The following is a 10,919-nucleotide window of genomic DNA, read 5'->3' as shown; positions in this document are numbered from 1 at the left end:
ATCCAACATTCACTAAATATAATGTTCCATAAATGGATCTTTTAATCAGAGAACTTTGCAGTCAAACAAAAAAAAACCTTCATTTGATTAAATTCTTACATTGAATTTTACATGTTTCATATTTTCGTTTATTAACAGGGTTAATATAGGATGCTATCGGATATAGGATAAGTGGAAATCTATGGATATATTTAGAGTTTTGGTAAAGATGCAGAGGATGAAATCAGGGAGACAGATGTCTGGATGTTTCTAGATATTTACATTTCTTTTTTGGCTGCTATCTTTTGAATCTTGTCTCCCTTGATGACTGCTTCTGTAGAGAGCGGTATCTTCTCCAGCAGCCTCTCCTCCAGATCGTCCTTCGGTCCGACTCCGAAGGCTTTGGCCAGAAGTGACGTCGCCACGTCGAACGTCTTCACGTCGTCGCCCACCTGAGCTTCCAGCTCCGTCCGGGTCGCTCCGACTCTCACGATCCCGAAGATCTCCAGCGTGACGTTCTGGACTTCAGCGCTTCGATTCTGCACAGAAACGAGATCAGTGAGATTTCAACCCGTGGGTAAAAAACAAGCAGGTTTCAAACCGACTTTATCGTCATGACAACATGTAGAACACCGACCTTGACCACTCGGGTGTAGTCGGTGGAGTTCAGCGACACGGTGTCGAAGTAGCAGTCGGTCTTGACGTTGATCACGTGGACCGAGTCCCCGACCGACGCTCCTCCGAGCTGCTTGACGTCTTCGCCCCAAAACACGATCCTGATGGAACCGGAGTCGTCTCGAAGTTCCAGCTCTCGTTTGTCCGTCTTCCTCCGTTTCTTCTTCAGTTTCACCTTCTTGATGGAACCGATCTGAAAAAACCAGCAGAATAAATCAATGATCCAAAAACATCGTCGGCCCGACTCGGAGATCTGATTCGTTCCTGAAGGTGAACGCAGACGTCTCATGTTCTTTGAGAAGCAGATTGACGGCAGACGAGGCTGCTGCTAAACTTACATTAGTTATCAACCAGATGTAACTCACCTCCGTCACGGTTCCTTCAACACTCACGGTGGTTCCCTCCTCGGATGCGGTCGCCCTGGCGACGGAGACAACAGGACTCTGAGAATAAATGATCATGCGAGCTTCCAGCTTCAGGTTCTCGGGGATCTCGAACTGGCCCGCCTTTGATATTTTGCTGGATTGGAAGACTTTCATGACCTTCTTCTCCATGGTGACGCTCCTGAAGTTGAAGCAGGTTCCCTCGACGAACTCTTTGAAGCGTTCTCATCCGTAAACCATCACTTTCACGCTGCCCGTCTCGTCAGCGACTCCCAGGTTGAAGAAAACCTTCTTCTCCTTGTTTTTGGTCATGTAAGTACGCAGACCAGATTTCTGCACGACTTTTCCTTGTATGATTTTTTGGTCGGTTTCACCACTGATCAGTAAATCAGCAACGGTTTTTCTCTGAAAACAAAAAATACACAAACAAACGTCAAAACAAATCGGTATGAAGTCAAACGTGAACAATAAAAGAAATCCACTCACCCGTGATGGAATCTTTCTCTCCTGGAAAAAAAACAAAACACATTGTTACACGTTAGCTAATTTTACATGTTTAAACATCTTCCTGTAACCTGGATAAAAACCTACAGAGGGTTCCTGAACGCAGCACGGAGGACCAACAACCTCCGTGAGGACGAATTCAGACCCGGCCGACGTCAAAGAAAACCCAGCTAGTGACTCCTGAGCTGACGCACCGGAGACTTTCTGAACCTGTCAAGGGTTTCTGTTGACCGTTTACAGTTTGACAACAAAATCTGATGTTTCTCGGAGCGCTGCTTTAAAAACAGCCCTGATTCTGTGGTGGAAATCATCGCATGGGCTCAGGAACACTCGGCTGTTCGCCGGTGTGTTGAAGGTTTTTCCCTCCAAAATTTGACCCCAAAATCTGCTGTTTCTCTGCTCCAGTTTTGGGTTTCCATGGTGACGTCACTAATGTTGACGTACCAGCGGTCACGTCAATCAAACGCTGATCAATAACTGAAGTCTTCCTGATGAAGGTTGTTGGTCCTCCTTCAGCTCCATGTGTTTGATTGACAGCACAAATGAAAACGATGCTGCCATCGAAGACGTGTGATGTGTCGTATTTATTATTAATGAAGAAGTTACCTCGTTCGGATTCTTCGTCTTCGGTTCATCTTGAAAAGAAGAAACAGACATGAGTTTCTACTTTTTGTGCTTCGGTAGATTTTATTCCATAAATCAGTTGTTTGATTCTTATCAGTTTTATTGAAATATTTAAATGTGACTACATTATTAAAAATGTCTTTTTTGTTTTTTAAAGCAGTATTTTGCGACATAGTGAAACTTTCCATCTTCTGTGAACTCACCGGCTTTGACCTCCTCCTCTTCCTCCTCCTCTTCCTCCTCCGAAAACACTGAATCGCTCTCAATGTTCCTCTTCAACCCTGAAAAGCACTTTTTATAAAACACACGTCTCACTTCCATCTGACTCATAAACAACATGAACTCACCTTTTTTCTCTTTGACCTTCAGTTTGTCCACGAAAGGTCGCAGAAGTTTCTGGACTTTCTCATCGTTCCTCGGGATCTTCTCCACGATGTTGTTCATCTCAGTGATGGAATTAAATAATCCAAAATGCTGCAGGATCTTCTGAACCATCTGAACTCTGGACTTGGAGTTCTTCTCACTGTTTGGTATTTTGTCGAGGAGGAACAACATCTTCTGGCACTCCTCTTCGGTCAGATCCTCCAAGATGGAGGTCAGCGCCTCCTTCCACTGCACCTCCGAAACCTCCTCCAACATGTCTGATAACACAGGAAGACATTGTCTCACCCTCTCCACTCCATCTCACCCCCCCCCCCCACACCGTCTCACCCCCTCTACCCCGTCTCACCCCCTCCACCGTCCCACCCCCTCCACACCGTCTCACCCCCTCTACCCCGTCTCACCCCCCTCCACCGTCCCACCCCCTCCACACCGTCTCACCCCCTCTACCCCGTCTCACCCCCTCCACCCCGTCTCACCCCCTCCACCGTCCCACCCCCTCCACACCGTCTCACCCTCTCTACCCCCGTCTCGCCCCCTCCACTCCGTCTCACCCCCTCTACCCAGTCTCACCCCCTCCACTCCGTCTCACCCCCTCCACCGTCTCACCCCCTCCACACTGTGTCACCCCCTCCACCGTCTCACCCCCCTCTACCCCGTCTCACCCCCTTCACACTGTGTCACCCCCTCCACTCCGTCTCACCCCCTCTACCCCATCTCACCCCCTCCACTCCGTCTCACTCCCTCCACCGTCTCACCCCCTCCACACTGTGTCACCCCCTTCACTCCGTCTCACCCCCTCTACCCCGTCTCACCCCCTCCACTCCGTCTCACTCCCTCCACCGTCTCACCCCCTCCACACTGTGTCACCCCCTCTACCCCGTCTCACCCCCTCTACCCCGTCTCACCCCCTCCACCGTCTCACCCCCTCCACACCGTCTCACCCCCTCTACCCCGTCCCACCCCCCTCCACCGTCTCACCCCCTCCACACCGTCCCACCCCCTCCACACCGTCTCACCCCCTCCACCCCATCTCACCCCTCCACTGTCTCACCCCCTCTACCCCCGTCTCACCCCCTCCACACTGTGTCACCCCCCTCCACTCCGTCTCACCCCCTCTACCCCGTCTCACCCCCTCCACTCCGTCTCACTCCCTCCACCGTCTCACCCCCTCCACACTGTGTCACCCCCTCCACTCCGTCTCACCCCCTCTACCCCGTCTCACCCCCTCCACTCCGTCTCACTCCCTCCACCGTCTCACCCCCTCCACACTGTGTCACCCCCCTCCACCGTCTCACCCCCTCTACCCCGTCTCACCCCCTCCACCGTCTCACCCCCTCCACACCGTCTCACCCCCTCTACCCCGTCCCACCCCCTCCACCGTCTCACCCCCTCCACCCCGTCTCACCCCTCCACTGTCTCACCCCCCTCTACCCCGTCTCACCCCCTCCACCGTCCCACCCCCTCCACACCGTCTCACCCCCTCTACCCCATCTCACCCCTCCACTGTGTCACCCCCTCCACCGTCCCACCCCCTCCACACCGTCTCACCCCCTCCACACCGTCCCACCCCCTCCACACCGTCTCACCCCCTCTACCCCGTCTCACCCCCTCCACTCCGTCTCACCCCCTCCACCGTCTCACCCCCTCCACACTGTGTCACCCCCTCCACTCTGTCTCACCCCCTCTACCCCGTCCCACCCACTCCACACCGTCTCACCCCCTCTACCCCGTCTCACCCCCTCCACACTGTGTCACCCCCCTCCACCGTCTCACCCCCTCTACCCCGTCTCACCCCCTCTACCCCGTCTCACCCCCTCCACACTGTGTCACCCCCTCCACTCCGTCTCACCCCCTCTACCCCGTCTCACCCCCTCCACTCCGTCTCACTCCCTCCACCGTCTCACCCCCTCCACACTGTGTCACCCCCTCCACTCCGTCTCACCCCCTCTACCCCGTCTCACCCCCTCCACTCCGTCTCACTCCCTCCACCGTCTCACCCCCTCCACACTGTGTCACCCCCTCCACCGTCTCACCCCCTCTACCCCGTCTCACCCCCTCTACCCCGTCTCACCCCCTCCACCGTCTCACCCCCTCCACACCGTCTCACCCCCTCTACCCCGTCTCACCCCCTCCACCCCGTCTCACCCCTCCACTGTCTCACCCCCCTCTACCCCGTCTCACCCCCTCCACCGTCCCACCCCCTCCACACCGTCTCACCCCCTCCACCCCATCTCACCCCTCCACTGTCTCACCCCCTCTACCCCGTCTCACCCCCCTCCACTCCGTCCCATCCCCTCCACACCGTCTCACCCCCTCTACCCCGTCTCACCCCCTCCACTCCGTCTCACCCCCTCCACTCCGTCCCACCCCCTCCACACCGTCTCACCCCCTCTACCCCGTCTCACCCCCTCCACTCCGTCTCACCCCCTCTACCCTGTCTCACCCCCTCCACCGTCTCACCCCCTCTACCCCGTCCCACCCCCTCCACACCGTCTCACCCCCTCTACCCCGTCTCACCCCCTCCACCGTCTCACCCCCTCCACACTGTGTCACCCCCTCCACTCCGTCTCACCCCCTCTTCCCCGTCTCACCCCCTCCACTCCGTCTCACCCCCTCCACCGTCTCACCCCCTCCACACTGTGTCACCCCCTCCACCGTCTCACCCCCTCTACCCCGTCTCACCCCCTCTACCCCGTCTCACCCCCTCCACTCCGTCTCACCCCCTCTACCCCGTCTCACCCCCTCCACTCCGTCTCACTCCCTCCACCGTCTCACCCCCTCCACACTGTGTCACCCCCTCCACTCCGTCTCACCCCCTCTACCCCGTCTCACCCCCTCCACTCCGTCTCACTCCCTCCACCGTCTCACCCCCTCCACACTGTGTCACCCCCTTCACCGTCTCACCCCCTCCACCGTCTCACCCCCTCCACACCGTCTCACCCCCTCTACACCGTCCCACCCCCTCCACCGTCTCATCCCCTCCACACCGTCTCACCCCCTCTACCCCGTCCCACCCCCTCCACCGTCTCACCCCCTCCACACCGTCCCACCCCCCTCCACCCTGTCTCACCCCTCCACTGTCTCACCCCCTCCACCGTCTCACCCCCTCCACACCGTCTCACCCCCTCTACCCCGTCTCACCCCCTCCACCCCGTCTCACCCCCCTCCACCGTCCCACCCCCTCCACACTGTCTCACCCCCTCCACCCTGTCTCACCCCCTCTACCCCGTCCCACCCCCTCCACCGTCTCACCCCCTCCACACCGTCCCACCCCCTCTACCCCGTCTCACCCCCTCCACCGTCTCACCCCCTCCACACTGTGTCACCCCCTCCACTCCGTCTCACCCCCTCTTCCCCGTCTCACCCCCTCCACTCCGTCTCACCCCCTCCACCGTCTCACCCCCTCCACACTGTGTCACCCCCCTCCACCGTCTCACCCCCTCTACCCCGTCTCACCCCCTCTACCCCGTCTCACCCCCTCTACCCCGTCTCACCCCCTCCACTCCGTCTCACTCCCTCCACCGTCTCACCCCCTCCACACTGTGTCACCCCCTCCACTCCGTCTCACCCCCTCTACCCCGTCTCACCCCCCTCCACTCCGTCTGACTCCCTCCACCGTCTCACCCCCTCCACACTGTGTCACCCCCCTCCACCGTCTCACCCCCTCCACCGTCTCACCCCCTCCACACCGTCTCACCCCCTCTACACCGTCCCACCCCCTCCACCGTCTCATCCCCTCCACACCGTCTCACCCCCTCTACCCCGTCCCACCCCCTCCACCGTCTCACCCCCTCCACACCGTCCCACCCCCTCCACCCTGTCTCACCCCTCCACTGTCTCACCCCCTCTACCCCGTCTCACCCCCTCCACCATCCCACCCCCTCCACACCGTCTCACCCCCTCTACCCCGTCTCACCCCCTCCACCACGTCTCACCCCTCCACTGTCTCACCCCCTCTACCCCGTCTCACCCCCTCTACCCCCGTCTCACCCCCTCCACTCCGTCCCACCCCCTCCACACCGTCTCACCCCCTCTACCCCGTCTCACCCCCTCCACCCCGTCTCACCCCCTCCACCGTCCCACCCCCTCCACACCGTCTCACCCCCTCCACACCGTCTCACCCCCTCTACCCCGTCTCACCCCCTCCACCCCGTCTCACCCCCTCCACCGTCCCACCCCCTCCACACCGTCTCACCCCCTCCACCCTGTCTCACCCCCTCTACCCCGTCCCACCCCCTCCACCGTCTCACCCCCTCCACACCGTCCCACCCCCTCTACCCCGTCTCACCCCCTCCACCGTCTCACCCCCTCCACACTGTGTCACCCCCTCCACTCCGTCTCACCCCCTCCACCGTCTCACCCCCTCCACACTGTGTCACCCCCCTCCACCGTCTCACCCCCTCTACCCCGTCTCACCCCCTCTACCCCGTCTCACCCCCTCTACCCCGTCTCACCCCCTCCACTCCGTCTCACCCCCTCTACCCCGTCTCACCCCCTCCACTCCGTCTCACTCCCTCCACCGTCTCACCCCCTCCACACTGTGTCACCCCCCTCCACTCCGTCTCACCCCCTCTACCCCGTCTCACCCCCTCCACTCCGTCTCACTCCCTCCACCGTCTCACCCCCTCCACACTGTGTCACCCCCTCCACCGTCTCACCCCCTCCACACCGTCTCACCCCCTCTACACCGTCCCACCCCCCTCCACCGTCTCATCCCCTCCACACCGTCTCACCCCCTCTACCCCGTCCCACCCCCTCCACCGTCTCACCCCCTCCACACCGTCCCACCCCCCTCCACCCTGTCTCACCCCTCCACTGTCTCACCCCCTCTACCCCGTCTCACCCCCTCCACCATCCCACCCCCTCCACACCGTCTCACCCCCTCTACCCCGTCTCACCCCCTCCACCACGTCTCACCCCTCCACTGTCTCACCCCCTCTACCCCGTCTCACCCCCTCTACCCCGTCTCACCCCCTCCACTCCGTCCCACCCCCTCCACACCGTCTCACCCCCTCTACCCCGTCTCACCCCCTCCACCCCGTCTCACCCCCTCCACCGTCCCACCCCCTCCACACCGTCTCACCCCCTCCACACCGTCTCACCCCCTCTACCCCGTCTCACCCCCTCCACCCCGTCTCACCCCCTCCACCGTCCCACCCCCTCCACACCGTCTCACCCCCTCCACCCTGTCTCACCCCCTCTACCCCCGTCTCACCCCCTCCACTGTCTCACCCCCCTCCACTCCGTCTCACTTCCATTCATATAAAAATGAATAAAAAAAAAATAAAAAAAAAATTGGAAACATAAAGAAGAATAACAAAGTTTAAAAGAGAATTGCTTTTGCTATTATTTGAGGGGATGAGCTGTCAATCAACTGGAAAGGGGCGGGCTTTGCACTGATTGGCTGCCAGGGAGCTCTACAAAGACCAACCTGTTTTATCTTAGAAGCCGGAAGTCAATAAAAGCCCGCCAAAGTCAAATCGCCCTTCCAGTAGAAGCAAAAACAATCTTCTTTTAAACTTTATTTCTTTACATTTATTCATTCATTGTTTCCTCTTCACATTTCCACATTCGTGTCCTTCTTTGACAGATGTATTCTTTCATGATAGCTCTCCGTGTTGTTGGAGCCCAACATGTACTTCCTCCAGGGATGAAGTTGTAAAGTTTGATCACTCACCGTCTCCTGTTTTCAGTCGCTGCTCGGAGCTTTGATCTCGTTTCACTTTGATCTCGTTTCACTTTGATCTCGTTTCACTTTGATCTCGTTTCACTTTGATCTCGTTTCACTTTGATCTCGTTTCACTTTGATCTCGTTTCACTTTCCTCTCGACGGAAAAGAAAACTCGGATGATGTTTTCAGTCTTCAGTCCAACAAACTCTCCGTCACCACGTCGATAACGTCGTGTCTGGGTCCCCCCCCCGAATAATGGTTTGATCCATTTGTTCTCGCCCACATGGGAGGTGTTTGATATTACATTAAATCATACGACTGTTATTTTCTTCTTAATATACATAAAAACAAAAATCACCATCAGTACAGAATTTCACCCAAAATTTGCTGAAAAAAGCAAAATGTTTATTTTTTGTTTATAAAGAGTTTTAATGAAGAACTGACATCACAAAACCGGAAATCATCTGTTCATTAAAAACCAGAAAGTTTCATCAGACTTCTGATCTTGTAATATTCAGCCGGTGATTCTTATATTTCACAACTGCATCTTATTTTGCTGGTTTTATTTATGTAAATAAAGACTAATGTTAATAACAGAGGACGATAATCTTCATGTTTTTACACACACACACTTTATTGCAGCGGATCGTCCAGAACGTCTCAACAACATTTAGATCTGATCAGAAATCAGCAGGAAGTTCACAACGTTTGTTTTCATTTAAAGAATGAAATAAATCTGAAGTCAAAGTGGTTCAACGTCTGGTCGGAGGAATGATGTCACGTTTCACACAACAACAACAACAACAGCAACAAACAGCTTTTAATTCAAAATAAATAACCCAGGTGACTCTGACTCCGCCCACTCCTTCATCTAAACCAATCAGATCGCCCAGAGCGGAGACGGGCGGCGGGTGGTCAGAGGTCAGAGGTCAGAGGTCGCGGCCTCTATGTCACCATGTACTCCTGCCGCTTGTTGAGTCGCACTTGGCAGAGCGAGACGGCGCCGACCGCCACGTAGACGGCGGCGGCGATGAAGCAGTTGATGCCGACCTGCGTGTAGAGACGGTAGATGTTGTCGGGAGGGTTCTTACTGCGGGACGGGAGAGAAGGGGAGGAGTTACTGGAGCCGGGGCTGATGGGAAATCTGAGCCGTCAGTCATCGAACACACAAACGAATATTAATATCTGAACATTTGAACAATCGACGGATCGTTTCAGAACATTTTAACAGAAACAGTTTGAACTTGGAATTCGAGACGTCACGTCAGGTTTCTACTTCCTGTTGACACCTCAGAGTCCAACTGGACCAGGTCCGAACCCGGTACCGGACCAGAGGGCTTTTAATGTGAAACCAGGGCCTTTAATTTGAAAGGGATACAGGAAGTCTCTGCAACCAGTGGTGTGATCAATCAAGAAGAAATCGTGGTTCATTAAATAATCTGCTGACTAACCGATGAACACGTCCATCGATACACGATTAAATATTATAACTTCCCCCTCGGAACTTTTCAAAATAAAAGACTGAGACCAACACAGGGACACAAACAAAAAATATAAAACAACCAGAAATTACGTTAATGATTTCCAACAAAACAAAATATGAAACTATAAAATCCTCAAATCCGTCACTATATTTAAAATAAAAACGAGGTGATCAGTTCTTATTTTAACAAATATGAAATAAAGCGTCTGATATTCTGGAAACAGACGTTTTCTACTCGTCTTCACCAGGAAACCTTTTTTAGTCTCAGAGTTTTTCCTGTTAAAGAAAAACGTAAAAAGTCGCTAATAATTCAGTTTTATTTCTTCTGTCTCGATCTTGAATTTGATTTAGTTGAATATTTTTGTCAAACGTTTGGGATGAGAAGGAAGTGGTGGTGTGACTCACTCGTTGCGGATGTCCTCCTCGGTGAACGGGATGTCCTCGATCAGAACCGCCGACTTGGCGCTGAAGAAGATTCCCAGCATCGCCTGCAACACAAACAGGGTGGGTCAACATGAGGCTCGGGGTCACCGCAGGGCCGCAGGACGAGTCGGCCGGGACACAGTCTTCAGTCTTTAAAAAAAAACACCTGCTCATTTATTATCTATTAATCTGCAGCGCAGTTCATATTAATAATGTGATTATTAATAATATAAAAGAGGAACGAGCCGCTGTGACTCAGAGGAACAACTGACTTCCTGCTTTTAAACATCACATGACGGCAAAAACAAACTGTCATCAGCTGATCGTGATTGACACGATAACGATAACCCCGATAAATTGATCGGTAACTTGCTGGACTTCAACAGGTACCGGAGATTAGTCGGTGTTTTACTCCTCTGATTGACAACTGAACGTCCTGTTACGATGTTTCACACTCAGAGCTGGAATCACTCATTAAAGTTCAAATCCAGCCTCCGTGACGTTAATTACAGACCGCTGGTCCGAGTTTATCGATCACAACAGGCGTGTATTGATTATTGATGCGCGTCAGAGCGTTTCTTCCGGCCTCCGTGGGCTCCGTCTATCTACTGGAGAAGAACTGGTGTTCAGACATGAGTCCGAGTTACAGTTCGTTTCTCATCACATGAAAGAGATTCAGAACTTCTGTAAAATGAATAAATAACAAACGTTGATTAAAAATGTAAACATGAACGTCTCTGTGATCAATAAGCTCAGTTATCGCCCCCCGTCCAGGAACTAGTCCCCCCCCCGG

At 54.7% G+C, this 10,919-nt stretch overlaps 3 protein-coding genes across 3 annotated transcripts in view; all 3 read right to left on the bottom strand.

Moving 5' to 3' along the window:
* Nucleotides 1-86: 86 nt before the first annotated feature.
* On the bottom strand, nucleotides 87-1,208 carry LOC138196026 (uncharacterized). Its single transcript, XM_069145686.1, has 3 exons — nucleotides 1,020-1,208; nucleotides 617-847; nucleotides 87-518 (listed from the first exon to the last, which is right to left on the bottom strand). Exons 1-3 carry the CDS (start codon nucleotides 1,206-1,208, stop codon nucleotides 258-260), a joined length of 681 nt encoding a protein of 226 aa, XP_069001787.1. The 3' UTR covers nucleotides 87-257.
* A 54-nt stretch (nucleotides 1,209-1,262) lies between these two features.
* On the bottom strand, nucleotides 1,263-2,804 carry LOC138196027 (uncharacterized). The gene is made up of 5 exons (XM_069145687.1): nucleotides 2,513-2,804; nucleotides 2,369-2,446; nucleotides 2,148-2,176; nucleotides 1,524-1,544; nucleotides 1,263-1,442 (listed from the first exon to the last, which is right to left on the bottom strand). Exons 1-5 carry the CDS (start codon nucleotides 2,802-2,804, stop codon nucleotides 1,263-1,265), a joined length of 600 nt encoding a protein of 199 aa, XP_069001788.1.
* A 6,025-nt stretch (nucleotides 2,805-8,829) lies between these two features.
* The window catches only part of rnasekb (ribonuclease, RNase K b), a 2,298-nt gene continuing 208 nt past the window's right edge, over nucleotides 8,830-10,919 (bottom strand). The window contains exons 2-3 of the mRNA XM_069145685.1: nucleotides 10,109-10,191; nucleotides 8,830-9,310 (exon numbers count right to left, since the gene is read on the bottom strand). Of these exons, the coding sequence (XP_069001786.1) occupies nucleotides 9,166-9,310; nucleotides 10,109-10,191 (228 nt within the window). The 3' untranslated portion in view covers nucleotides 8,830-9,165. The remainder of the gene's footprint in view (nucleotides 9,311-10,108; nucleotides 10,192-10,919) is intronic.

Source organism: Embiotoca jacksoni, unplaced genomic scaffold (genome assembly GCF_022577435.1).
Source record: "Embiotoca jacksoni isolate LCO1_2020_lvr unplaced genomic scaffold, fEmbJac1.0.p SCAF_13, whole genome shotgun sequence".
Lineage (NCBI taxonomy): Eukaryota > Metazoa > Chordata > Actinopteri > Embiotocidae > Embiotoca > Embiotoca jacksoni.
The sequence above is the reverse complement of the archived record's forward strand: the minus strand, read 5'-3'. Positions and strand labels throughout refer to the sequence as shown.

Excerpts from the sequence above, each read along its gene's own strand:
- LOC138196027 (XM_069145687.1), bottom strand. The coding sequence starts at position 2,804 with ATGTTGGAGGAGGTTTCGGAGGTGCAGTGGAAGGAGGCGCTGACCTCC. Across the intron at positions 2,447-2,512 it reads GAAGGTCAAAGAGAAAAAAG|GGTTGAAGAGGAACATTGAG; the intron begins GTGAGTTCATGT and ends AGTGCTTTTCAG. Across the intron at positions 2,177-2,368 it reads AGAGGAGGAGGTCAAAGCCG|ATGAACCGAAGACGAAGAAT; the intron begins GTGAGTTCACAG and ends CTTCTTTTCAAG.
- LOC138196026 (XM_069145686.1), bottom strand. The coding sequence starts at position 1,208 with ATGGAGAAGAAGGTCATGAAAGTCTTCCAATCCAGCAAAATATCAAAG. Across the intron at positions 848-1,019 it reads TTGAAGGAACCGTGACGGAG|ATCGGTTCCATCAAGAAGGT; the intron begins GTGAGTTACATC and ends TGGTTTTTTCAG. Across the intron at positions 519-616 it reads ACTACACCCGAGTGGTCAAG|AATCGAAGCGCTGAAGTCCA; the intron begins GTCGGTGTTCTA and ends GTTTCTGTGCAG.